This window comes from Podarcis bocagei (genome assembly GCF_964188305.1).
Source record: "Podarcis bocagei genome assembly, chromosome: 3".
NCBI lineage: Eukaryota > Metazoa > Chordata > Lepidosauria > Squamata > Lacertidae > Podarcis > Podarcis bocagei.
The window spans coordinates 90,688,211-90,714,127 of NC_138127.1; the positions used below are offsets into that span (position 1 = coordinate 90,688,211).

At 48.4% G+C, this 25,917-nt stretch overlaps 1 protein-coding gene across 1 annotated transcript; it reads left to right on the top strand.

Annotated features, from left to right (window-relative positions):
• Positions 1–521: 521 nt before the first annotated feature.
• Positions 522–25,228, top strand: LOC308583300 (uncharacterized protein). Its single transcript, XM_081187114.1, has 4 exons — positions 522–678; positions 7,025–8,086; positions 21,641–22,027; positions 24,812–25,228. The coding sequence occupies exons 1-4, from the start codon at positions 676–678 to the stop codon at positions 24,992–24,994; spliced, it is 1,635 nt and encodes a 544-aa protein (XP_081043240.1). The 5' UTR covers positions 522–675; the 3' UTR covers positions 24,995–25,228.
• Positions 25,229–25,917: the final 689 nt, after the last annotated feature.

Below are 25,917 nucleotides of genomic sequence, written 5' to 3' on the forward strand. Positions count from 1 at the left end.
AGAGCTTTTTTTTTATTTAAAGAATTTGCAAACTGACATGGAAATGTGGAATTTACAAATTATTATATGTGTTAATGCGAATTGAAGTTAATTATTGTAGTTGTGGTATAAGGGAATTTATCAAGAATGGATTGTATCTGGTTTGCGCAACAGTCTGGAGGCAGAATTAAAGGGAATAAGTCTTTGAAGTACAGCACGTGGGAAGCCACCCAAAATTTATAATTGGCTATGTAATTGATTTGTATTTGAGTTGGTATTGCTATTTGGTGGTAATATAATATGGTGCATATTGGATTTTTGTAATTGAAAATTAATTAAAAAATATGTAATAATAATAAAAAGGAAATGTGGAGAACAGGCCCTGAGACTGGGGAAAAAGTGAGAAACTGAAACTGAAATTGACCAGATTCGCCCACATGCTCTACTAATGAGCAGCTCAAGGAACCCTGGGCCAAATTGTTAGCAGCTGAATGTGTTTCTTGCCGGAGTCGCTTGGGAGGGTGAGGAGGAAGCCGAGTGCGGAATCTCGTGACATCATCACGGCAGTTGGCCTGGAATGTGGATTTGCATGGCCTGGTTTTGCAAAGTGGGGCAGCTGGTGTCCGATTGAGGGGGAAATTATATCTCTGCATGTGCCGTGGTTAAGATTCTTGTCTCCCTGGACCCAGTTTCGCCATGGTAAGATCCGTCACTCTCATTCCTTTTTCTTTTCTTTTTATTTCATTTATATCTCACCTTCCTTCCCAAGCATCATACAATTATTTTTGTCTCCCTCCTGCATTTTATTCTCACAACAACCCTGTGTAGTAGGCTAGGCTGAGAACTAGGGGCGATTTGAACCTGGGTCTCTCGCTCGCAAAGTGAGCCTAACAGGCCAGTCACTTTCTGTCAGCTTAACCTATGCCACAGAGTTGCTGAGAGGATATATACAGTATATATATATATACATACACACACACACACACATATATATACACATATATATATATATATATGAGAATGATGAACAATGAATACCACCTTAAGCTTTGTGGAGGAAAGGTGGGAAATTAGCATTATAAAGAAATAAATGTGAAAAGAAAAACGGAGTATTTTATCTCCATGCACCCTAGAAACACACTCAATAAAGCTGAGGCAGTTTGTTTGTTAGTTTGAACAATTTATACAGCCATCTTCAAATATTGAAAGAACTGTCACATGGAAGATGAAGCAAGCTTGTTTTCTCCTGCTCCAGAGGGTAGGATCCAAATTAGTGGCTTCAATTTACAAGAAAAGAGAATCCGGAGGGCCACCATGTGGCGCGTTGGAAGATGGCCGACAATAACATCTCTCTGACCCATACGAGGTAATTAAGGGGCTGCTATGGGAAGTATGCAGCCTTACCACCACCACCCCAGGAGGTGGGGGGCACTGTCTTGCCAGCGGTGTTCACAATGCACCCCCTGATCCGAGAGATGGGGTGCCGAACACTTGGCACGAGCCCTTGGTGAAGTCAGATCTTCCTGACGCCGATTCCAATTAGCGTGTGCTGGTTGCTTCAGCTCGGAATTATAATTGGAAACATAGGATTGGAAATGAAGCTGAAGCACATACATCAAGCAAAGCTTGACAGATAAGACTGCTGATTAATGGATCTCTGTGACCGGGAGTGAAGGATGGATAAGTAAATCTTCTGATGAATCACCACTAGGAGACTGTATGTTTGGAACGAAGGGGGGGTGGAGGAAAAAACTCTTTTTTTCTTTGCACGATGTGATATTAATAACCCTTCACCCCAGAAAGAAATAAGATCGCCGTGTTTTTACTAATCATAAGCAGGATTTTAAGAGCTGTGTGGGATGGATTACAACAGGAGAGAAGATTGGTGAACGGTGAGAAAGAGGAAAACTTTTATGCCGCAGTTAAAAAATGGCGTCTCGCCAAGACAGGCTTGCCGGAGAAAGAAGGACAGGGGGAGGAGAATCAGGATCGCTCGAAAGAGAAGGAATGTTGGAATGCAAGTTTGACCTGACAGAGCCCCCTGATTTATTTGATTTATTTGGCTAGCCTGAGAAAAAATAAAGGACAGACCGAAGATTAATTTTGTTTATGGAAGTGTTGAACAGAGACTGTCCTGGAGCGATATGGTCTTTGAAGAGTACAAAACCCACACAGAAACGCCAGTTTTCAATCTGCTTGTGAAAATCATCAGAGATTGCAAAGAAAGGCATATATGATAACAACAAGAAGAGAAAGGAAGTAATAAAGGACTATCCGGATCGAACTGGATAGAACTGTTTAATTAAAGCAGTAAAATAAGTGATGCCTGGAGTTATCCGGAATTTTGGACTCGTGCGGAGCTTGATGTATGGGTACCCTCAACAAAATTTAAAATTTGGCTGTATAATTTGGAACTAATGTGATTTGAATAATGTGATGTGATTGGCCTGTTAATAAAAATTATTTTTTAAAAAAATACAAGAAAGGAGAATCCGACTAAACATCAGAAAGAACTTTATGACAGTTAAGAGCTGCTCAACAGTGGGACAGACTCCCTCAGGAGGTTGTGGACTCTCCTTCCTTGCAGGTTTTTAGGCAGAGGTTGGATAGCCATCTGTCATGGATGCTCGAGTTGAGATTCCTGTATTGTAGCAGCATTGGATTAGAAGTCAATTGGCCTCCTCTTGTTCCTTGATCTTCTTGACATTTGGTGATTTTTTTACTCTGTTGATATGCAATCCCCTTATCTTCTTCTGCACCGCCTCCTCTTCCTCTTCCTATCTTGTCCTTCATTGGACCAAAAATATATCCACCTAAGCTAAGAAGATAAAATCTCTGCTGGATCAGACCAGAGGCCTAGCTAATCTAGCATCCTGTTTCCTACAGTGGTCAACCTCTGGAAGGCTTCAAGCAGAATATGAGGTCAATAGCCGTCCCTGGAAGACTGTCATGACTCATAGCCATCTAGCCATCAATAGCTTATTCTCCATGAATTTGCCTTATCTTCCCATGCCATCTAAACTTCCCATGCCATTTCACTATTCTGACACACTTTCACATCCCTCTCGAGACAACAAAATTTTGGCACGTCTCAAGGTAATGTGCAAAATACAATACAGCCGGGCTGGGGTGGGGGGACAGCTGAAAACAACATAAAAATAACAGCAGATAAAAATTAATAATAATAAAATATTTCTACCCCAGCCACTCTGGGTGGCTTCCAACATATAGAGAAACATAATGAAACATTTAAAAACTTCCCTATACAGGGCTGTCTTCAGATATCTTCTAAAAGTCAGATACCGTATTTTTCGCTCTATAGGACGCACTTTTTCCCCTTCAAAAATGAAGGGGAAATGTGTGTGCGTCCTATGGAGCGAAGAAGCCATAGCCCCGTGACCATCTCCCGGCTGGAGAGGTGGCACGTGGCTATGGCAGGAGCCTCTTTAGCCGCACACCACTTCTCCAGCTGGGAGAGGGTCGCGGGGGGCTTCTTTAGCTAAACAAGCCCCCCGAGACCCTCTCCCGGCTGGAGAGGTGACGCGCGACTATGGCAGGAGCCTCTTTAGCCACGCACCACCTCTCCAGCCGGGAGAGCGCGCGCGGCTAAAGAGGCTCCTGCTGTAGTCGCGCGTCACCTCTCCAGCTGGGAGAGGGTCGCGGGGGGCCTGTTTTAGCCGCGCGCGCGCTCTCCCGGCTGGAGAGGTGGTGCGCGGCTAAAGAGGCTCCTGCCATAGTCGTGCGTCACCTCTCCAGCTGGGAGAGCGCGCGCGCGGCTAAAGCAACCCCCCGCGACCTTCTCCCAGCTGGAGAGGTGACGCGTGACTACCGCAGGAGCCTCTTTAGCCGCGCGCGCGCTCTCCCGGCTGGAGAGGTGGTGCGCGGCTAAAGAGACTTCTGCCATAGTCGCGCGTCACCTCTCCAGCTGGGAGAGCGCGTGCGCGGCTAAAGCAGCCCCCAGCGACCCTCTCCCAGCTGGGAGAGCGCGCGCGCGGCTAAAGAGGCTCCTGCGGTAGTCGTGCGTCACCTCTCCAGCTGGGAGAGGGTCGCGGGGTGCTGCTTTAGCCGCGCGTGCACTCTCCCAGCTGGAGAGGTGACACGCGCGACTATGGCAGAAGTCTCTTTAGCCGCGCACCACCTCTCCAGCCGGGAGATCGCACGCGTGGCTAAACAAGCCCCCCGGGACCCTCTCCCGGCTGGAGAGGTGACGCGCGACTATGGCAGGAGCCTCTATAGCTGCGTGTCACCTCTCCAGCCTGGAGAGCGAGCGCGGGGCTAAAGAGGCTCCTACCGTAGTCGCGCGTCACCTCTCCAGCTGGGAGAGGGTCGCGGGGGGCACCACCTCTCCGGCAAGGAGAGCACGCGCGCGGCTAAAGCAGCCCCCCGCGACCCTCTCCCAGCTGGAGAGGTGACGCGCGACTACGGCAGGAGCCTCTAGCTGCGTGTCACCTCTCCAGCCTGGGGAGCATGCGGGGGGCTATGGCAGGAGCCTCTCCGCTGCGCGCCTTTCCCCGCTCCCCGACCTGCTCTTTGGGGCTGGTGGTGGGCTTCCTCCTGCCAGCCCCAAAGAGCAGGTCGAAAGGAACCTGAAGCCTGGAGAGCGAGAGGGGTCGGTGGGCACCGACCCCTTTCGCTCTCCAGGCTTCCAAGGTAGCTGCCTGAAGGCGACTGAACGCACCTTAAACGGCACCTTGTTTTAGAGGGGGAAACAAGAGGGGGAAAATTCTCCCCCTCTCCGCGCAGCGCCTCCTGCCGCTTCGCTGAAGGGGTGCTGGGCAGAGAGGGGGAGATTTTTTTTTCTTGTTTTCCCCCCTCTAAAACAAGGTGCGTCCTATTGTCCGGTGCGTCCTATAGAGCGAAAAATACGGTAGTAGTTTATTTCCTTGAGATCTGATGGGAGGGTGCCACTACCGAGAAGGCCCTCTGCCTGGTTCCCTGTTACCTCACTTCTTGCAGTGAGGGAACTGTCAGAAGGCCCTCGGCGCTGGACCTCAGTGTCTGGGCAGAATGATGGGGGTGGAGACGCTCCTTCAGATATACAGGACTGAGGCCATTTGGGGCTTTAAAGGTTGGCACCAACACTTTGACTTATGCTTGGAAACGTACTGGGAGCCAATATACGTCTTTCAGTATGAAGTAGACACTCATGGCAGAGTCCCATCTATTCAGCTGTGAAAGCTTGTTAGGAGAAAAATATCTTCCATTGTTTCTGGAAAGCCAGCTGTCCCATTTTTAGTGGGACAAGCTGTATCCAAAAGCCAATCCTGACTTCTGTTTCAATCTCAGAATGTCCTGTTTTTCAGTCAAAGAGACACTCACTCTCGCGATTGTCAGCAGAGTCGCGCCAAAGCGCCTTCCTGTCCAGTGATCCGGCGTGACTCTGCTGAATGCCAGAGCGCTGGGCAAGAGCATCAAGAGCGAGGGTTAGTGGCGCAAGTTTTATTGCACATAGCCAAAGGCTGCCACAATGCGCACAAGAATCATTCAACAATTAAAAGAAAATATACTGGATTAATACAAAAGAGTTAAAACATTTATATTATCAAAACATTACGTACTCTAAACAGAGCTATAAAAGTACCCCAATATAAAAATCAAGACCAGGGACGCGGACTTATAAAAAATATTGGGGGGGCCCGGGAAAGCTCATGAATAATAAATAAGCTCATGAATATGCAAATAAAGTGGCGCCGCCTCCTCGTGAGCGAATAGGGGAGAGCGTGCTGCGCCTATTAATCAGCTCCGGAGCGGAAATTGGGTGGAGCTTTTGCTCGGGAGGGAGGGCAGGAGGCATGCAGCCCGACCCTGTGCATTTTGGGCTGGGGGAGGGGCGGCGATGGCACTCTGCTGGAGGGGCGCCGGAGATTATTGGGGGGGCAGAGCCCCCCCAAACGAATTTTTGAGGGGGCTCGGGCCCCCTCAAGCCCCATGGAGTCGGCGCCTATGATCAAGACATTAAACAAAATTCATAAGCTAAAATCATCACATGGCCACTAATATATCAAAAAACAATGTCAATTAATACAGTGTGCAATTATACTCGGAGTTTGGTAACAAAGATAGAACATAGCCTGATGTAGATGTTGTTGTTGTTGTATAGTCGTTTAGTCGTGTCAGACTCGATGTAGATAGGGTCAAATAAATTCATCGGCAGCACATATACTATAATAGGAGTGGTGCAAGCAAGTGATGAGTGTCAGGAGGGTGAGGACAAGTAGCGTGAGCTGTGAGAGGTGGCGGGGGGGGCCAGCATGGTGGGTGTGGGTGTCCCGGATTTTGTTCAGAAAAAGTTGGAGCATTTGGGAAAGTGAAGATAGTGGGTGCCTTCATATTTGGACGGGGATGCTGTTCCACAGAACAGGGGCAACCCAAACTAAGAGCCCTGCTCCAAGTTGCTGTGGAGTGGGGCCCTTTTGTGCAACACAGCCATTTTGGCCACGCTGAGGAGCGCTGCACTGAGGAGAAATGGTGGAAGTCATACCCTCCTCCTGCTCCTGAATCTTCCCAGGAGCAGGAAGACAGTATAGATTTGGAGCAGTGGTTTGCAGAGGGGCACAGTTCAGAAGGCAGAAGCTGGGAAATACTGGATGGGGAACAGCTAGGAGAAGAAACACTGGAAGAGAGAGGGTTAACAGATTCACAGTCATTGGACAGCATTTATCCACTCTTCTCAAGGTCAAGAAGAGCTCAGAAAGCCTCAGAACAGAAAATGCAGAGGGTACAAACTCAGATTACAAAACATAGGAGTTACGTAGATTGATAGGGATGGAGGGAGTGTAAGCCTTAATTGTGAGCACCGCCATTCTGGGTAGACACTTTCTTTTGTCCTTTGCTGTGTTTAATAAAGAAACTGGTAAAAATTCCTTTTTGTTTGATCTGCTCATTTATGGCCACAGGGGAGGAGGCTGATTCCCCAAAGCCTGACACTCGTGCATTAAAACCAGTTGAATTTTTCCCTTAACTTTCCTGCCCCCTGATGTGATATTTGTTGATGACGTCTTCTCAGAAATGCATGTGTGACTTCCCTACCTGCAATGTGTTTCAGGATGCCAACAGCTCAGGGTCCCCAGCCATCCCTGCTATTGTGACTGACGCGCTCGCTAATGGAGACCAACGAACACTGTTAGAGACCAGAAGGCAGCTAGAAGCCGCCAGCAGCCCTCTGCCACTAGACGCAGTTGCCAAAGAGGAGAAGGATGAGCACAGAGAGGAGAAGGACGGCCAAGGAGCCAAGGAGCAGGAGCAGAAGAACCCCAAGCAGACCCAGGGAGCCGATAGCGAAATGGAGAAGATGCGCTTAGACTTTGAGCTGACCCTTCTGAAGCGCCAGCACGAGGAGAACGACAAGCAGCGGCAACACGAGGAGAAGATGGAGAACATACGCCAGCACTTGCCGTGCAGAACACCTGGCCAAGGGGACGAGGAGCAGCTGGGGAGCAAGTTGGACCCCATCACGGAAATTGAGCTGGAGAAGATGCGCATGGAATTTGAGCTGGCCAAGCTGAAGCAAATCTCCGAGGAGAACGAGCGGCAGCGGCAGCACGAGCGGAAAATGTACGAGGACAAGGAGAAGCAGCGGCAGCACGAGGAAACCATGGAGAAGCTGCGCCTGCGGCAAGGAAATATCCGAGTGCTGGGCCCGAAGGCGACGGGGAGCAAGGCAGATGCCGCAGCCGAGTCGTTTTCTGAGACCTTTGGTGAGGTGGGGAAGATGAGGATAGAGCTGCAGCTGGCCATGGAAGTCTACTTGCCAGATGTGACTGAAAAGAAGCCCCACTCTGAGCCTAGTGGGCAACAGGAAGGCCCAAAGCCTGAACAGCCGCTGGAGAAGATCCTGGAGGCAGGAAGGCCACCAGTGCCACCGGAACAGAAGACCGAAGAGGTGACGGAGCACCTGGGTCTGCAGGTGCCCCGCATTGTGGTGAGTGGAGCAGAGTCGGAGTGGTCAAGCAGCAGATTGGACTTAGCCATCGAGACCGAGCTGGAGAAGAGGAGGATGGAGTTTGAGCTGACGAGGCTCAAATACGAGCACGAAGAGAACGAGAGGCAGCGGCAGCATGAGGAGAAGATGGAGCAGCTGCGTCAGCAGCAAGCGCCACCCAAGGAGGTAAAGGGGATACCGGGAGGGAAGAAGGGAGGTTGTGGTCATACCGGGTGGCAAGCCTTTTTCTAGCCCTCTTGTACACAGAGACCCTTTTGCCTCTTACCTGCTCCTGTGGGGAGGACTGTAAAATCCAAATAATGTCCTTTGACAAATACAGGCTCCTCCAGATGGGTGCTTTATTGCAGGCGGATTCCACAACAAGTTATTGACACAGTGGCAACTCCCAAGTGATGGGTTTTATCCTGCTCTAGTTTGTTTTCTGATGTTCCCACAGTGCTGCCACTTTATTTCAGTCTGGAGGGACTATAGCATGACAAAAGCCAGACAGAAATAAAGCAGAACGCTTGCGCTATATAAAAAAGTTACAGGACGTGAGCAGGAAGCTGAGGGATCGGCACTAATTCAAAATGAACCAATGCGACTGCTTGGAAATTTTTGTAGACACAAACAGTATTGAAAGCAGGGTCTGTGTGACCATCCCAATAGCATCATGAGCACAAATCATCACGAATGTGCAATAAAAAAAAAGACATCTGGATGGGTCTCCGGTTAACGCAGCCTTTTCCTCTGGTTTTTACTATAATTTGACCTGTATTTTATGGCATTGCTTTTATATTTTTATAGATGCACGCTGCCCTCAGACCTTATTGGCAAATGGTAGTATATAGTACTGATTTTAAAAATTAACTATAATCCCACACACACCACAGAAATGAGAGAAAATGGGAAGATGAGATAATGAGTGTTGGAGGTAGTTTGATGGTACTGCCTTCCAAGTTTACATTTTTCTGTTCTGGGGTAGTTGAGCAATTTGGAGGAACCCGGGGTTCCTACCCCTGCTGTAGGGCCTATGTTAAAACATCAAATACACCATCAGATACCTGTGATCTTATCAGCACAGGAGTCATCATTTTATGGGTGACATTCCACTGGGGCTCCTGAATGTTTCTAGGCTTATTGCTATTTCACTGCTGGTCATTGGCCTTGGGCATTGGTGGGTTTAACCCTTGAATGGAAATTTGAAAGGGACTAGGTTTGACTCTCTGTCTTCCGAATCCTGTTCATGCAATTCTTTTTCTTTCTTCCACAGTCTGAATGAGGAACCTGTGCCCTGTCTATTGGCTTCCTTCCTTCCATAGGCCGGGCTATCAGCGAATACACACAGAATGTCTCTCCCTTATAACTTTGAACCTCTGCTCTGCATTGCCTGTAGTATATTATACTTTGATAAAACACGCTAGACTCTCTGCCTTATGTTTTCCACCATGAGATGTGTACAGGGAACGACTATTTTGCACGGGCTCAAAGCATGAGCCGTACATGTGCTTGCCATTTTTGGACCCAGAAGAGGGTGGAATGGGGACAGGGGCAGAACAGAGTGGGGTAGGCAGCGATGTGCACGATGACCTGGAATGCAATCCCTGTGCAAATTGGGGGTTGACAGTACTTGCATAGAGTCAATTGAGCAAATACAGGTCTGGTTTTATGGGTAGGCGAGTTGGGAGCTTGTGCCAAGGGCCACACCGAAGAGAGAACCGGACTGAGCTTGGTGACTTGATGTTTGCTGAGTGTATTGCCTGCTGTGAGCTAGAGCAAACTTACTGAGAGCTAACTTTGGGCCGGGGCGCTGGCTATAGGGGGCAGGAAGGGCTTATGCCCCCTCAGTATTTCATGGCAGGGGGCTGACACCCCCCCAATATTGAGAGTGCTGCCACCCCCCCACTGCCCCTAGGCATGTGCTGTCGCACCCTCTGTGGCCCCCGCCGCGATCACCAGAGCATCTCGGCAGGCACCTGCACATCCCGTCAGGCATGGCCCAATGGGGGGGACCAGGACGTCGCACGTGTGACATCATGCAAACACAACAGACCCTCCAATGTTGGGCCCAACTCAGCGTGCCTGTTTGGGGTCCTTTTTGTGAACATTTCTAGGGAAGCCTGAGAACAGCAGGACACTAGGTTTTGCTGTCTTGAGCAAGCCATACCACTTGGCAACATTGTAAAACTGACCATGGGAGGCAGGGAACAGAGGTGCTGAAAGCATTTCCTCCCAAGGGTGGTATTTCTCCTAGGTTTCCCCAGCCACTCTGGGCAGCTTCCAACAAAGATTAAAAATACATTAAAATGCCACACATTAAAAACTTCCCTAAACAGGGCTAACTTCAGATGTCTTCTAAATGTCAGGTAGTTGTTTATCTCTTTGACATCTGATGGGAGGGTGTTCCACAGGGCGGGCGCCATTACCAAGAAGGCCCTCTGCCTGGTTCCCTGTAGCTTTGCTTCTCGCAGTGAGGGAACCGCCAGAAGGCCCTCAGAGCTGGATGATGGGGGTGGAGACGCTCCTTCAGATATACTGGGCCGAGGCCGTTTATGATGATGGGATGATGGGAGCTGTGGTCCAACAACATCTGATGGGTGGTTATTTTAATTTTTATTTGTTAGTCGTTTTTCTCACACAGCCACCAAAACGACTTGCATTAAAAACCAATTACGAGCAAAAATAGAAGTCTAAGAATACAGCAACAAAGCTATAAAGTAAGGGCCAGAAGTTTGGGTACAGAGAGAAGAGTTTGCCTAGCTAGATAAAGATGGTGCCAGGTGTACCTCCTTGCGGAGAGCATTCCACAAGTAGGGGGCCACCGTGGAAAAGGCCTGTTCCTGTGCTGCCACCTTCTGAAGCTCCCATCGACTGAGCCCACAAAGAAGGGCCTCATATTATTATCACAGGCGCTGAGTCAGTTTATGTCAGGAGACGTGGTCCTTGAAGTACTGCAATCCTGAGCCACGTATGGCTTTATCAATCAAAACCAGCACTTTGAATTGAGGCTCTCTATCTCTGCCATAATGGAGAATTGGGTTGCTGTTTATTTAACAGTACATGCTTTCATGGAAATGAAATCCCACCATATTCAATAGGGCTTACTCCCATCCCAGGTAAGTATATAGGGGATTGCAGTCACAGCCTGTTCATATCCTACCCCTACCCCTAACAATATGTACTTTGGACTCCAGTTTAGTTAATCACTCTGTTAGATTAATCTGTTCCCAACATGTTGATCAAGTACAGTGGTACCTCGGGTTAAGTACTTAATTCGTTCCGGAGGTCTGTTCTTAACCTGAAACTGTTCTTAACCTGAAGCACCACTTTAGCTAATGCCGCCAGAGCACGATTTCTGTTCTCATCCTGAAGCAAAGGTCTTAACCTGAGGTACTATTTCTGGGTTAGCAGAGTCTGTAACCTGAAGCGTATGTAACCTGAAGCGTATGCAACCTGAGGTACCACTGTAAAAAGGTGCCCCACCCCCCGTTGCAATTTTGCCCAGTAGATTTCAGCCGAACTCAACCCAAAGGTCATATACACCACTTCCAGATGACGCCCAGCTCCTCCTCAAGCAAGAAAATAAAAGTAATGCAGGAGATGTCTCTGAAGTCTAGGTCACTTGTAAATACTGTATGCAAGAAGTAGCCCATGTTTTTTGCAAGCGCATTGTCAGGGAACTGACATCGGAGCCAGAGGCGGAGGGAAGGCTCCCAAGTGATGCTGGAGAGGGACCCAGCAGGGAGAGAGGCAGCTCCGCAGATGGGGAAGCAAATCAGCGCAACACCAGGGACAAAGGGGGGCAGATGGGGGAATCGGTGAGAGGGCTCCAGGACTCCTCGCCTGACACCAGCGGGGAGAGCACGGGTCCTCCGCTACCCACACCCTCCCTGCGCAGAAGACTTCCGCGCAGGGAGAGTAGGAGGAGACTTGGCGTCAAACAGCTTTTATGCTGGAAAAGGTTTAAGAAACGCCCACTGACGGATTCTGCTAGCGACTGAGGCAGCCACGAAGTGAAGGGCTGTCCAGACAGAAAAGGTTTAACAAGGCAACATAGCCAGGAGTGGCGGCAACTTACGCACGAGCAACCCCTATATATCATTACACGCATGCATGCAGTTTCCAGATGCAGCTGGATGTTGAAGTTTCAGGCTTCGAAAAGCTTCAAGAGCTTGTGGTTCAACTGTGGATCAGCTAATTGCGTTCCTCTGCTGAGATTACAGAGGGTTTTTTTGCCTTTTACGCAGTCAGGACACATAAAGGCTGTTGGAGAGGGGTTTGTCATTGCTTTTAGAAAATTTCATTTATATACTGTATATATAAAAAGGTTTAAGAAAATGGGAGGTGAAACTTGGGTGGAGTTAGTAAGAATTAAATATATGCATCTGTTTCCATAGGGGAATCATTCTCTCTCTCTCTCTCTCTCTCTCTCTCTCTCTCTCTCTCTCTCTGTGTGTGTGTGTGTGAGAGAGAGAGAGAGAGAGAGAGAGAGAGAGAAAGAGAGATTGTGGGGCTAGAAACCATGGAGAGCTGCTGCCAGCCAGTGTTGAAAATACTGGCCTAGATGGACCAATGGTCTTATTCAGTATAAGGCAAATTCCTAAGCTCCTCAGTAAACACTCTTCTCCCTCTCCACAACTATCTCTAGCAATTCTGCAAACATATTTTTCAAGGCTTTTTAAAAAATGATTTAAAAAGGAGAAATGGAACTCCACCTTTCTGCACTCACAGTCCTTTAAAACAGGCCACACAGAGAGACAGAGACTCTCCCTTCCAGCATTCACCGTTCAATAACATTTTCTCATTCATTCTTTGGCGAGACGCGCACGGTTTAATTGGGGCGGATAAATAAATAAGTAGTTCGCCGAAGTTCCAGCGAGGGAAGGAAAGGTTGCTCGCTCACAACTCGGAGACAAAGCATCACATTGTTTAACTCGCAGAAGAGGAGGAGAGGAGACCAGATAAATATGAAGTCAGTGGAGACTGTCAGCATGCCTTTGGCTAGATCTCCTGACAAAGGGGCTTGTTGTCCTCCTGGCCGCCTGGTCTGTTGTGAATGAATAAGGCAACAACTCCATTCAAGACACAGACTGTCCATTACACATACAGCTGGCTGCTTTGTGCCCGCAGATCACAAAGGCAACGAGGGGAGGAGAATTGGATCAGAAATAGGAAGCGGTGGCCATTGTTCCAAAAGATATGTGGGTTGGTGGCCAACTTTTTCAATGAGGAGGAGGAAACACATAACCCAACAGCCAGTTGCGCTCAGCTTTCAGACCACAGGAACACAACCGTACCCAATCTGAGGAACCACCATCAGATATTCTTTTTTTCAGTGGCACCTTCCTGTGCTATCAAGCATACTCATGTGTGAGTTAAAGATGAAAAGGTAAAGGTACCCCTGCCCATTAGGTCCAGTCGTGACCGACTCTGGGGTTGCGGCGCTCATCTCGCTTTACTGGCCGAGGGAGCCAGTGTACAGCTTCTGGGTCATGTGGCCAGCATGACCAAGCTGCTTCTGGCGAACCAGAGCAGCACACGGAAACACTGTTTACCTTCCCGCTGGAGTGGTACCTATTTATCTACTTGCACCTTGACGTGCTTTCAAACTGCTAGGTTGGCAGGAGCTGGGACCGAGCAACGGGAGCTCACCCCGTTGCAGGGATTTGAACCGCCGACCTTCTGATCGGCAAGTCCTAGGCTCTGTGGTTTAACCCACAGCGCCACCTGTGTCCCTGAGTTAAAGATAGTAGTGTGGCAAAACTAGGGGAAAGGCTGGGGCTCAGTGGTGGAGCATCTGTTTCCCATGTGGAAGGTCCCACATTCAATCCCTGACATCTCCACATAGGACTGGGAGAACTTTGCCTAGAAGCCTGGAGTGCCTCAACGGGCAGCCTGGAAAGACAAAACAGAATTGGATGGACCAATTGTGCTGACCTTTAAAGCCCTAAACGGCCTCGGCCCAGTATACCAGAAGGAGCATCTCCACCCCCATCGTTCAGCCCTGACACAGAGCTCCAGCGCCAAGGGCCTTCTGGCAGTTCCCTCACTGCGAGAAGCGAAGTTACAGGGAACCAGGCAGAGGACCTTCTCGGTAGTGGCACCCGCCCTGTGGAACGCTCTCCCACCAGATGTCAAAGAAATAAATAACTATCTGACTTTTAGAAGACACCTGAAGGCAGCCATGTTTAGAGAAGCTTTTAATATTTGATTAATTATTTTATTTTAATATTTTGCTGGAAGCCACCCAGAGTGGCTGGGGAAACCCAGCTAGATGGGCAGGGTATAAATAATAAATTATTAGCAGTAGTAGTAGTATGAATAAAAGGCAGCTTCCCATGGTTACATGTCTTTAGGATATATGGAATTATTTATACATACAGTATATATTACCTGAGCTAAGATGGAAGGGCTCACAAAAGATTGCAAGTCTGAGGGCAGTGACCACCTTATCATGGACATCTGGAAGCTATTCTGGGAGTTTTTCTTTTCCGAATAGCAAGATTAAAATGCTTTAAATAAGTATAAAACAACTGAACGCATGCATCATCTTGTGGGCTAGGATGGGGGGGTGGAGAAGTGCATGTTGCGCTAGAACTATTGTTTTTATTCATATACAATTAAAACTTACACAGTTAATCGAATAAGATTCCTTTAATCAGGTAACAGATCTATATTTTTTTTTGAAATGGTGAAAAGTTATAGTTTATGGTGGCAATCAATAGGCCTGCTCATTTTTATCACTGGGATGATAGGTTGGGATGATAGAAAAGAAGGATAAGATGGAACACAAAACCTCCACCATATAAATATTAGGGTATTTTGCAGACACAGCCGCCATATTTATATACCAATCTGGGACTCAGCTACATTAGTAAAAAAAGAAAACCAAAAGTTATGTGTTAGTACACTTCATGAAATTTTACATTGTGTGCTTTAAAAATAGGTTTTTAAAAGCAATTTCAGAACGTTTTTTATAGCTGTGTAGATGCAGCCCAGCATTACAATAGGCACTATAAAAGAGGCTTTTAAGCTAAAACCCACTTCCTTTTGCCATTTGCTCAGCATTCAGAGTATGAAAATCAGGTTCTCTACTACTGAGCCAGTTGTAGCAACAGGCGGGCTGTGATGTCACAGTGAGGCATCTATGACATCAGTTTGGCAGTTGGCTCTGTTAAGTCTGGCTTTGCTTTTTGTATTGTCTGGGGTGGCGGGTTACAGAAGTGCATCATGGGACAGTGAGAGCCTAGTGAAACGAAAGGCTGCCTAGTGTGGTGTGCAGCCCTGTTATTCACACGCCTACTGCCTTGAGCTTCAGTCGCTTATGGTAAGAATGGTTGTTCCTCCATTATCCTTTGTGTTGTGTCGTGGGGTTTGTGATTTCAGCTCTCTTGATATAACATGCTGGAGACAGTTCTCTAGTAACACTTCTTTATTAAAGCAACAAGACTAAAGACTGGGGAGAGGAAAGCTACATTTATAGGGACAGGGAACTAGCAAGAAATGATACATTTTGGAGGGAACAATATCAGGCAATCACAGTCCTGCCTTTTGGAGGGAACCAATAAGACAGAGGATCCAAATACAGCAGCTTAAATGAACCAATAGTAGCTGTACCCTCTGGAACCAAAAGGCAGTTACTTTACCCTAATGCAAATACAGACAATCATAATACAGATATAAAATCCTTTGACTCAATACACAACACCCCTCCCCCCCTAGTGAGCACAGCAGACGTAATCTCTCAGGTACTGTGGGGTCCTACAACTTCTACTTGATCTCCTGACAACAGGTGTTGCAGGTTCTGGATTGGGTGTTACCTGTGGTAGAGGGGCTGCTCTAGGGGTTTCGTCAGGAACAGATGGAGTCCCAGACATCTCAGGGTCCCCTATCTGTACCTCGTCATCGTGAGGACTAGCAGCCCCTGGTTCATTTGTTAAAGCCCCTGGTGACTGCACCTCTGGGCCATTTTCACTCTGGTCTTGCAGCTCTGCGTCGTTAGCCAGGGATGAATTATCTGGCTCCTCCCTGCTGAGCGCCCGGCGCCTCAGCTGATCTATATGTCTCTTCCACACTTGCCCATTTTCCAAGGTCACATAATAGGACACAGGTCCACTAGCCCGGGTGACCACACCAGCCACCCACCGCGAACCTCGTGAATAGTTCCTCACCCAGACCAGATCTTCAGGGGAGAGATACCTTGTTGTGTCAGTCTCAGCCTGGGGGGTTGCTCTTGAATTACGGTTTGGCATTTTATCCGGGTGGACATAATCCAGCACCGTGACCAGTCTCCTACCCAAGAGCAGCTCAGCTGGCGACTTGCCCGTCGCGGTACACGGCGTCGCATGCTGCAAAAATAACATTCGCGCGATGCGAGCTGACCAGTTACCCTCCATTAAGTGCGCAATGGATTCTTTGGCTGTTCTTACCATGCGCTCAGCCTGCCCATTGGAGGATGGGTGAAAGGGCGCGGATGTGACCCCTCTTATGACGTTATCAGCCAAGAATGCCCTGAATTCTTGGGATACAAAAGCTGCCCCATTATCTGATACAATGGTCTCAGGTAACCCGTGGGTTGCAAACAGCTGCCTCAACACCTTGATTACGGCAGCTGATGCCATGCTAGGGACCATCGCCACTTCTAACCATTTGGAATATGCATCAACGATAACCAAAAAGACCTTTCCTTGGAATGGCCCAGCAAAATCTAAGTGCAGCCGGCTCCAGGGAGATCTGGACTGCTCCCACCAGTGGACTGGTGCTCTGGCCACTTCTGGCCGCACCTCTTCGCATGCCTTGCATATTCGTACCCATTGTTCTATGTTTTGGTCCATTCCAGGCCACCACACATAACATCGGGCTAGCGACTTCATCCTGACCATTCCCGGGTGTCCCATGTGAAGCGTCTCAAGAACCCTGTTTCTCAGTGGTGCTGGGATGATCACCCTATCTCCCCACAGGAGACAACCCTTATGCATGGACAACTCGTGCTGCCTAGTCGCATAAGGCCTGAATTTGTCTTCATGCGGACCACCTGGCCACCCCCTCCCCACCCAAGTGAGCACACGGGAGAGAACAGCATCTTTCCTCGTTTTCTCAGCTATATCAGTAGCCGTTACAGGAGCCCCCGGAAGTGTTTCCAGCATCATTATGTGCTCCGCTGGAGCAGGATCCTCAGTGCTCCCGCCAGGAAGGGGCAATCGACTCAGCACATCAGCGTGGCACAACCGTTTCCCCGGCACATGGGTCAAGGTGTACTGGAACCCGTTCAGGAATATAGACCAACGTAACATTCTGGGGGAGAGAATTTGTGGCGTTTGTTTGTTCGGGTTGAACAACCCTAACAGTGGCTTGTGGTCCGTTTCAATGTAGAAATGGCGACCGTACACATAATCATGGAACTTTTTGATTCCTGCCACAATTGCAAGCGCCTCTTTGTCAATTTGAGCATAGTTGCGCTCCGTGGGCGACAACGTACGGGAATAGAAAGAGATGGGCTTTTCCGACCCATCCGGTTCCCTATGACTTAGCACCGCCCCCAGGCCGTATTGAGAGGCATCACATGCCAGGACCAGAGGCTTTGACTCGTCATAATGAGCAAGGACGCTCCTGCTACTCAGCATTCCTCGCAAGGAGTCAAAAGCCTTCTGCTGCCCCTGCCCCCATCGCCACACATTCTTTTTCTGCAACAGTCTATATAATGGTTCAGCTACCGAAGCTTTCTGGGGTAAGAACGAATGATAAAAGTTAATAAGTCCCAGGAATGACTGCAACTCCGTCTTGTTCTGTGGTCGTGGCGCCTCGATGATGGCCTTAATCTTAGCATCTGTGGGGTGGATGCCTGATGCATCAATTTTAAACCCCAAGAAATCCACAGTTGGCACCCCAAAACTGCATTTTTCCTTTTTCAGTTGCAACCCCACCTCCTTGAACTTGAGCAACACTGCACGAACACGCGCAACCAGTTCCTGTGGGTCTTTTCCAGCAATCAAAACGTCATCAAAAAATGGCAAGACCCCCGGCAGACCTCTTAACAGGCGTTCCATGAGCCCTTGAAAAATCCCTGGGGCCACACAAACTCCAAATTGTAATCTGTTAACTCTGAACGCCCCTTTATGTGTGACAATAGTCTGTGCTTCCGCTGATTGTGGGGTTACTGGCAGCTGTTGGTAAGCTTGTGCCAGGTCAATTTTGGCGAACACCTTGCCCCCAGCCAGTTTAGCCAACAGATGTGATACGACTGGAATGGGGTATGAGTTTCCCCTGAGTGCCTTATTGATAGTGCATTTGTAATCTGCACAGATCCTGACTTCCCCATTTGCTTTAAGGGGCGTGACGATTGGAGTCTCCCACTTAGCAGAGTCCACGGGTGAGAGAACTCCCTGCTTGACCAATTTATCCAGCTCTGCTTCGATCTTGGGTTGCAGTGCAAATGGCACTCGCCTTGGTTTGAGTCGGATTGGGGCCACCCCAGGGTCCAACTCGAAGTCAACTGGGGGACCTTTATAACAACCCAGTTTTCCATTAAAGAGACCAGCAAATTCTTTGCATAATGCCTCGCTCATCTCAGGGCAGGTTTGGATTGAATTAAGCCCAGATATACTCAGTCCCAGGGCGGGGAACCAGTCAGTGCCCAGGAGACTGGGGCGACTGCCCTTCGCAATCACCAGTTTGAGTACAGCCTGTTTGTCCCGGAACTGTACTCTCACGGCACACATTCCCATAACATGGATGCGGCCCGCTGAGTATGACTGCAAGGTTGCCGGGAAGGGCTCCAGAGGGGGCAACTTATCCCTGGGGAAGAATGTCCTCGCGGTCTGGTCCGACACGATAGTGAATCCAGATCCGGAGTCCACCTCCATGTCGCACTGCTGACCCTCAATCTTCACCTTGACGTGTGCCTTGCCTTGCGCTGGGAACTGCACGACCCTCCCGTTGATCTCCGTTACGTAGTGGCAGTCCTTTAGAAAATGGGTTGCTGTGGGCGGTCTGCGATGCTCCGGTCTAGGTGCTCCTGTCGCTCCCAATGCCGCCGATCTACAGACCCTGGCGATGTGACCTGTCTTCCCGCACGTCCAGCACATAGCATCCCGGAAACGACAACTCTTCCGCTCATGGTTTCCGCCACAACCTGGGCACCTGCCTCGGTGATATTTGTGCACTGTGCAGGCCTGACGCACTGACTCGACCCCACGGACTGGGCTCTGGCTCGGAGTAGCCTCTAGCTCATCCATGGCATGCGCAACTTCTATCTGTGGCTTAGGGGCCTTGCGACTGGCATCAAGCTCCTCTCTTTCATAATTCTCCGTGGCGGTGGCCTCCTTCAAGGCTAAAGCAAGGGTAACCTCTTCTTTAGCCACGATGCGTCTTCTGGCTTTCTTGCTGCTCAGACCACCGATAAACCGATCCAGGAGAGTCTCTTCCCGATTTTGGAAGTCGCAGTGCTGAGCGAGCTTCCGCAGTTCAGCCAGAAATGCAGATACAGGCTCCCCAGCATGCTGCTGCCTCTTATGAAACTCCATCCGCCGAGCCATCTTGGTCTCAGTAGGCGCCAAGTGGCTTGTTAGGCAGGCAAGAATATCTTTGAGAGATGTCTCACTTAGCTTCGCTGGAGCAAGCAATGCCTTGGCCAGCTTGAAGGTCTCAGGCCCACAGTAGCTCAGGAATGTGGCCCTTCTTTTGCTGGCATCGGTGATCCCTTGAGCCTCTGCGAAGAACTCGAAGCGTTCGACGTAGTCTTCCCACGTGTGGGCCTCTGATGGCTGGAAGGGCTCCAATACCCTTGGACTCTCCATTGTCCTGTGGGCAGGGTCGTCTTCTCAGCTGGCCAGTGAGTCTTGTTCTTAGCTGCAATCCGGACTCTGAGGCAGGGCTGCGTTTAACCACTCCTCAGCATTCCGGATCCCATCCTCGTCGCCAGTTGTTGTGACGTGGGGTTTGTGATTTCAGCTCTCTTGATATAACATGCTGGAGACAGTTCTCTAGTAACACTTCTTTATTAAAGGAACAAGACTGAAGACTGGGGAGAGGAAAGCTACATTTATAGGGACAGGGAACTAGCAAGAAAGGATACATTTTGGAGGGAACAATATCAGGCAATCACAGTCCTGCCTTTTGGAGGGAACCAATAAGACAGAGGATCCAAATACAGCAGCTTAAATGAACCAATAGTAGCTGTACCCTCTGGAACCAAAAGGCAGTTACTTTACCCTAATGCCAATACAGACAATAATAATACAGATATAAAATCCTTTGACTCAATACACAACACTTTGTCTTGCTCTTCCTTCAGGAAGCTCAGAGCTGTTTGGACAGGGCTCTGAAGGAGCCTTCTACCCAAGCACTGACTGCAATGAGAGCTACTCAATTTTAAGAAGAGGCCCAGCCACACTGGTGTTTTATTGTCGGTGCATTCTGGGCACAACAGTAGTGGAGTAGTGATGGATTTATCCTGCTTTAGTTTGTTCCGCAATGCTTCTCCAGTGCTACCACATTATTGCTGTCTCCGAGTGCTACAATGCAATAAAAATGGGACAAAAATAAACCAGCACTCTTTTGGGTGTTAAAAAAACAACAACCAACTATGGGATTTCAGCAGGAAATTGTGGGATGTTCACTGATTGGAAAATAAGTTGTGTCACCATTGTGACAGACACCCTCACTGAAGATGAGTGCTGGGTAGTGTGACCAATATTATGGGAGTTTTAATAGATAAAGCCGCTGCCAGCAGCCCATATTCACACAATAGAAGTCTATAATTAACTATTTTATGGTACCGCCTGTGTTTACCAACAGCATTATAGTTCTGTGAAGCTTCCCAGTGTCTACTCACGTCCCACCTAGAGTTTCAGTGTGTGAGGAGGGAACAAAACTGTCTGCCTGTTTAATGCTTGATGGTTTCCCATGTGAGGCACAAAACTTAAAGATACACCCTCTTTATACAGAAAATTTTAAACAGCACTCTTTATCAAACCAAGTCTCAGGTAGATCTAGAATGGCTGTCACTGTTCTAACCAGCAACACCTCCCTCAGGCCCTTCTAGGATTTGACTCTCTGCTGATTAACTATTGGTCCCGCCAGCTCTCACTGGTCCTTGGGATGCCAGGAGGCAGACCCACGGCCTGTCCGTCACAGCCACCCCAAAACTTTTGCAGGCACAATTGGTATTGAAAGTGGGCTTGCATAGAACCATCACTTCTAGAGCATCATGATAAATGTGCAATAAGAAGTTGTATACTCCCCCATTTTTCTCTTGCGGTGAGGGGATATAGGTTGTTTTGTGTCAGCTGCCTAAATTGCTTTTCAGTATGCAGCCTGTTAGCCAACTTAGGTACAATTTCCAAGCTGAGCAAGTTGTGAGTTCAAACCCCAATTTCAAAAGTGGCAAAGGGTGAAGACGGAGCGTTTAAAAAGAAGTCACGGTTAGTTCTTCACCCATGCAGTGAGCCTGGCTACCTGCCAGCTTAAAGATTAGCATGAAAAGTGTAGGTACCAGAAAAACAAACTCTGGTTAAGTCATTAGTCTGGCCTTTCCCGCGATGCTTCGTGAGAGCTGCTTGCTTTTAAAAAAACATTTAAAGCGCTATATTGTGTGTTTATTCGTTTATATTTTATATACCCACTTATTTTTATTTCAAAGCAAAAATGAAGAACAAATCGCAATTTTGTTCTTGGAAAACGGGGGAGGAAGGTGATGGGCTTGTGACACCAAAAGCAGGTTAGATACCCTTTCCGTGCTAGGAGGACAACCCTGAAAATGTCTCGTCTGCTGCCGACAATGTGACTGAGCCAACATCGGCCCCCGACGACCTGACTGAGCCACCCTGCACCCCTAACGATGTGACGGACCCCCTGGACATCCGAGACGAAGAGGCACAGCTGAGGATGAAGCCACAGGTGGAGCTGGAGAACCTGCGCCTGGCCAACACGGAGGGGGAGATGGACACCTGGGTCCAGATGGAGCAGCCAAGCAACAAGCAGGCCCGTGCCCTGGCGACTCAGCTGGAAAAGATGCGCCTAGACATGGAGCTCACTATGACCAGGTACCGCTACGAAGACAAGGAGAAGCAGCGGCAGCATGAGGAGAAGATGGAAGCCATGCGCCAGCAGGCACTGTCAACGGCACAGGTAAGGGCTGGCAGGTGGAGGTGAGAAAAGCAGAGGAAGAAGACAGAAGAAAAGATACAGGCCACAATCCAACTTGCATTTTCTGTACAGTGGTACCTCGGGTTACATACGCTTCAGGTTACAGACACTTCAGGTTAGACTCCGCTAACCCAGAAATAGTGCTTCAGGTTAAGAACTTTGCTTCGGGGGGGGAGGGGGAGAGATAGTTTGATCAAGAAAACAGCAAAGGGAGAGTGTGTTCAGCGTCCTTCTCTGCTGCTAGCAACTCGCTAGTTTCGGTTTTTGAGAGATAATGCCAGTGACGGATCTCATGCAACATGTAAATTTGACCCTTAGTAGCTTCTTTCTCCCGCTGCTGCTTCCAGAGTTTGAATTCCTCAAAGACTCCAGTTACTCACCACAAGTTCCCAATTCAGTTTGAGAACTGAGAAACTACAGGAAAACGGAGCCACTTGGTTGGCCAGCAGATAGAGCAGGAATGATTTTGGCTACTGCCCTCCACAATCCAAAAACAAGCAAATAAGAGTAAAGTCACTGCCCACCCCCACACCCCAAAAAAACCCCACAGAGGCTGGTGCATTTCCTGTTTGTCAGCTCACAAGGCCTCTGCCAGTGGCTTAATATAATTAAAACTTTGCCAACCTGACTACAGTGGTATCTCAGGTTACATACGCTTCAGGTTAATACAGGTTACAGACTCCGCTAACCCAGAAATAGTGCTTCAGGTTAAGAACTTTGCTTCAGGATGAGAACAGAAATTGTGCTCCGGTGGCGCGGTGGCAGCAGGAGACCCCATTAGCTAAAGTGGTGCTTCAGGTTAAGAACAGTTTCAGGTTAAGAACGGACCTCCAGAACGAATTAAGTACTTAACCCGAGGTACCACTGTAATATCAAATGACTCAGCTGGTGAAAGGGGCCACCCTTGAAATAATCAAGTAGAGAAGTGCTCTGAACTTGAACAGATGGAAAGACATTGTTGGCTTGGTAAGCTCCCGGGAAGAGTAATTTGTAATACTGCTCAGGGACTGGAGGCAGATAATGGTTAATTTCTTCCTGAGAGCAGAAGACATTGATCATTATGCAATGTTCCTGGAGGACATAGGTGTCCCATTCCTGTGAAAGAGGCTGGAAACCAGAATGACTGGAAAAGGTTTCCTCATGGACAGGACCCAGGCATGCCAGTTTCATCTTTTATTAAGACAATTACAGGCAAATGGTTCAGAATGAGTAGGAAACAGTTGCGTCACCTGGGGAAGGCAATTTGTCCCACCCACTTCCAACAGCATGGACTGGGTGTTGACTTAGAGGTCCGTATGTGAAGACAGGAGAACTCAGATCCACACTAGCCATTCAAAGACCACGACTTCCCCCAAAGGATCATGGGAACTGTAGTTTGATAAGGGCACTGGAAATGATGGTTCTTTGAGAGGGGACTGCAGTCCCCAGGATTCATTGCGGGAAGCCTTGTGCTTCCAATGTGCACTGAATAGGCTTTAATGCATAGCGTGAAGGATTCAGAACGAGGATTGTGCTATCGGGGAAGAACTAGATGCAGGGCAAAGAGAAGGATGTGTTGCAGTGGAGACTTGGCAAGTGGATTCAGCTCGGAAACTATGAATCAGAATATAATGCAAACTACATTGAACATAAACCCAAAATCTGCAGCCATAGAGAGCACGTTCTGCTACTGGGATAATTTCTGCAAGTCAGGCGGCTGGCTGAGGCATAATAATAATAATAATAATAATAATAATAATAATAATAATAATAATTTATTTATTATTTATACCCTGCCCATCTGGCTGGGTTTCCCCAGCCACTCTGGGCGGCTTCCAACACAATATTAAAATACAGTAATGGATCAAACATTAAAAGCTTCCCTAAACAAGGCTGCCTTCAGATGTTGTCTAAAAGTCTGGTAGTTGTTGTTCTCTTTGACATCTGGTGGGAGGGTGTTCCACAGGGCGGGTGCCACTACCGAGAAGGCCCTCTGCCTGGTTCCCCGTAACTTGGCTTCTCGCAGTGAGGGAACCGCCAGAAGGCCCTCTCAGTGTCTGGGTAGAATGATGGGGGTGGAGACGCTCCTTCAGATATACTGGACCGAGGCCGTTTAGGGCTTTAAAGGTCAGCACCAACACTTTGAATTGTGCTCGGAAATGTACTGGAAGCCAATGTAGGTCTTTCAAGACCGGTGTTATGTGGTCTCGGCAGCCGCTCCCAGTCACCAGTCTAGCTGACGCATTCTGGATTAGTTGTAGTTTCCGGGTCACCTTCAAAGGTAGCCCCACATAGAGTGCATTGCAGTAGTCCAAGCAGGAGATAACCAGAGCATGTGCCACTCTGGCAAGACAGTCTGCAGGCAGGTAGGGTCTCAGCCTGCGTACCAGATGGAGCTGGTAAACAGCTGCCCTGGACTCAGAATTGACCTGCGCCTCCATGGAGTCCAAAAACTCATGGAGTCCATGAGTCCAAAATGACTCCCAGGCTGCGCACCTGGTCCTTCAGGGGCATAGTTACCCCATTCAGGACCAGGGAGTCCTCCACACCCACCCGCCTCCTGTCCCCCAAAACCAGTACTTCTGTCGTCACGATTCAACCTCAATCTGTTAGCCACCATCCATCCTCCAATAAACAGCGCAGGAGGGTTTCACTATGGAAGTGTAATGTGGGAATTACTGGCGCTTGCAAAGGAAAAAGAGAGTGCATCTTTGTTCTGCAAGCCTTTTGGTGACCTGCAGCAACATGACTGGAACTTCACAGCTTTTCCCTTTGCTCTCTCCACAGCCTTCTGGGGGAAGCCATCATTTCCTTTTACCTCAGGACCAGTTCACCTTGTTCCTCTATTGCTTCATCTTCATACACGTCATCTACATAGCGAAGGAACTGGTGTTCTTCTTCATTAAGAAGCACGAGATGTTCGCCATCGGTGTCATCCTCATATGTGCCATTAAAATATTCTGGAAGTAAGAGTCTTAGGCATACAGGGCCCCGGCAATGCACCCAGAACCAGCATTTTCACAGACTTTATTTAATGCAATCTTCCTCTTTGCAGCCCGGTCGCCAATACCCACAACACATGCACAAAATGTAAGCCTACCCCATGCACCGCAACCCCCCCCCCAAAAAAAACCAGTTCTGTCAATTTTTCTCTGCCCCCACTTTACACACATGTGCGACACAATAAAGCATGCAGACTAAGCACCCTGATGTACTTTTAATTGAGTTTTAATAAATTATTTTTAATAACAGAGTTAAAAAAAATTCTCATTGCTGAATTTGCTTAGCATTGCATGGAGTGGGGATCCTTACCTCTACCTTCCTCTTCCCCAAGAAGTTCACTAACTTCCTAAAGGGTCCACAAATATGGTTTTCATTTTTAAAAAAATGACCCTATTTTTATATTATTTGAAGCCTAAAAGTCTGTAAATGGAGGAAGTAAACAGATTCCTGACAGGGAGGCAAAGAGACTGGACAAAGCTGCAGGTGCTAAGTTGGTTTGCAGTGCTCCTTTGCACATGGTCCAGCTTGTCAATACCCGTCTTAAATTGTGGTGCCCAGAACTGAACACAGTATTCCAGGTGCGGTCTGACCAAGGTAGAATAGGGTGGTACTATGATTTCCCTTGATCTGGACCATGGGTAGGCAAACTAAGGCCCAGGGGCCGGATCTGGCCCAATCGCCTTCTCAATCCAGCCCGTGAGCGGTCTGGGAATCTGTGTGTTTTTACATGAGTAGTATGTGTGCTTTTATTTAAAATGCATCTCTGGGTTATTTGTGGGGCATATGAATTTGTTTTTGTTTTCAAAATATAGTCCGGCCCCCCCAAAAGGTCTGAGGGACAATGGACTGGCCCCCTGCTGAAAAAGTTTGCTGACCCCTGATCTGGACAC

Excerpts from the sequence above, each read along its gene's own strand:
- LOC308583300 (XM_081187114.1), top strand. Across the intron at positions 8,087-21,640 it reads AGCAAGCGCCACCCAAGGAG|GAGGACAACCCTGAAAATGT; the intron begins GTAAAGGGGATA and ends TTTCCGTGCTAG. Across the intron at positions 22,028-24,811 it reads AGGCACTGTCAACGGCACAG|CCTTCTGGGGGAAGCCATCA; the intron begins GTAAGGGCTGGC and ends CTCTCTCCACAG.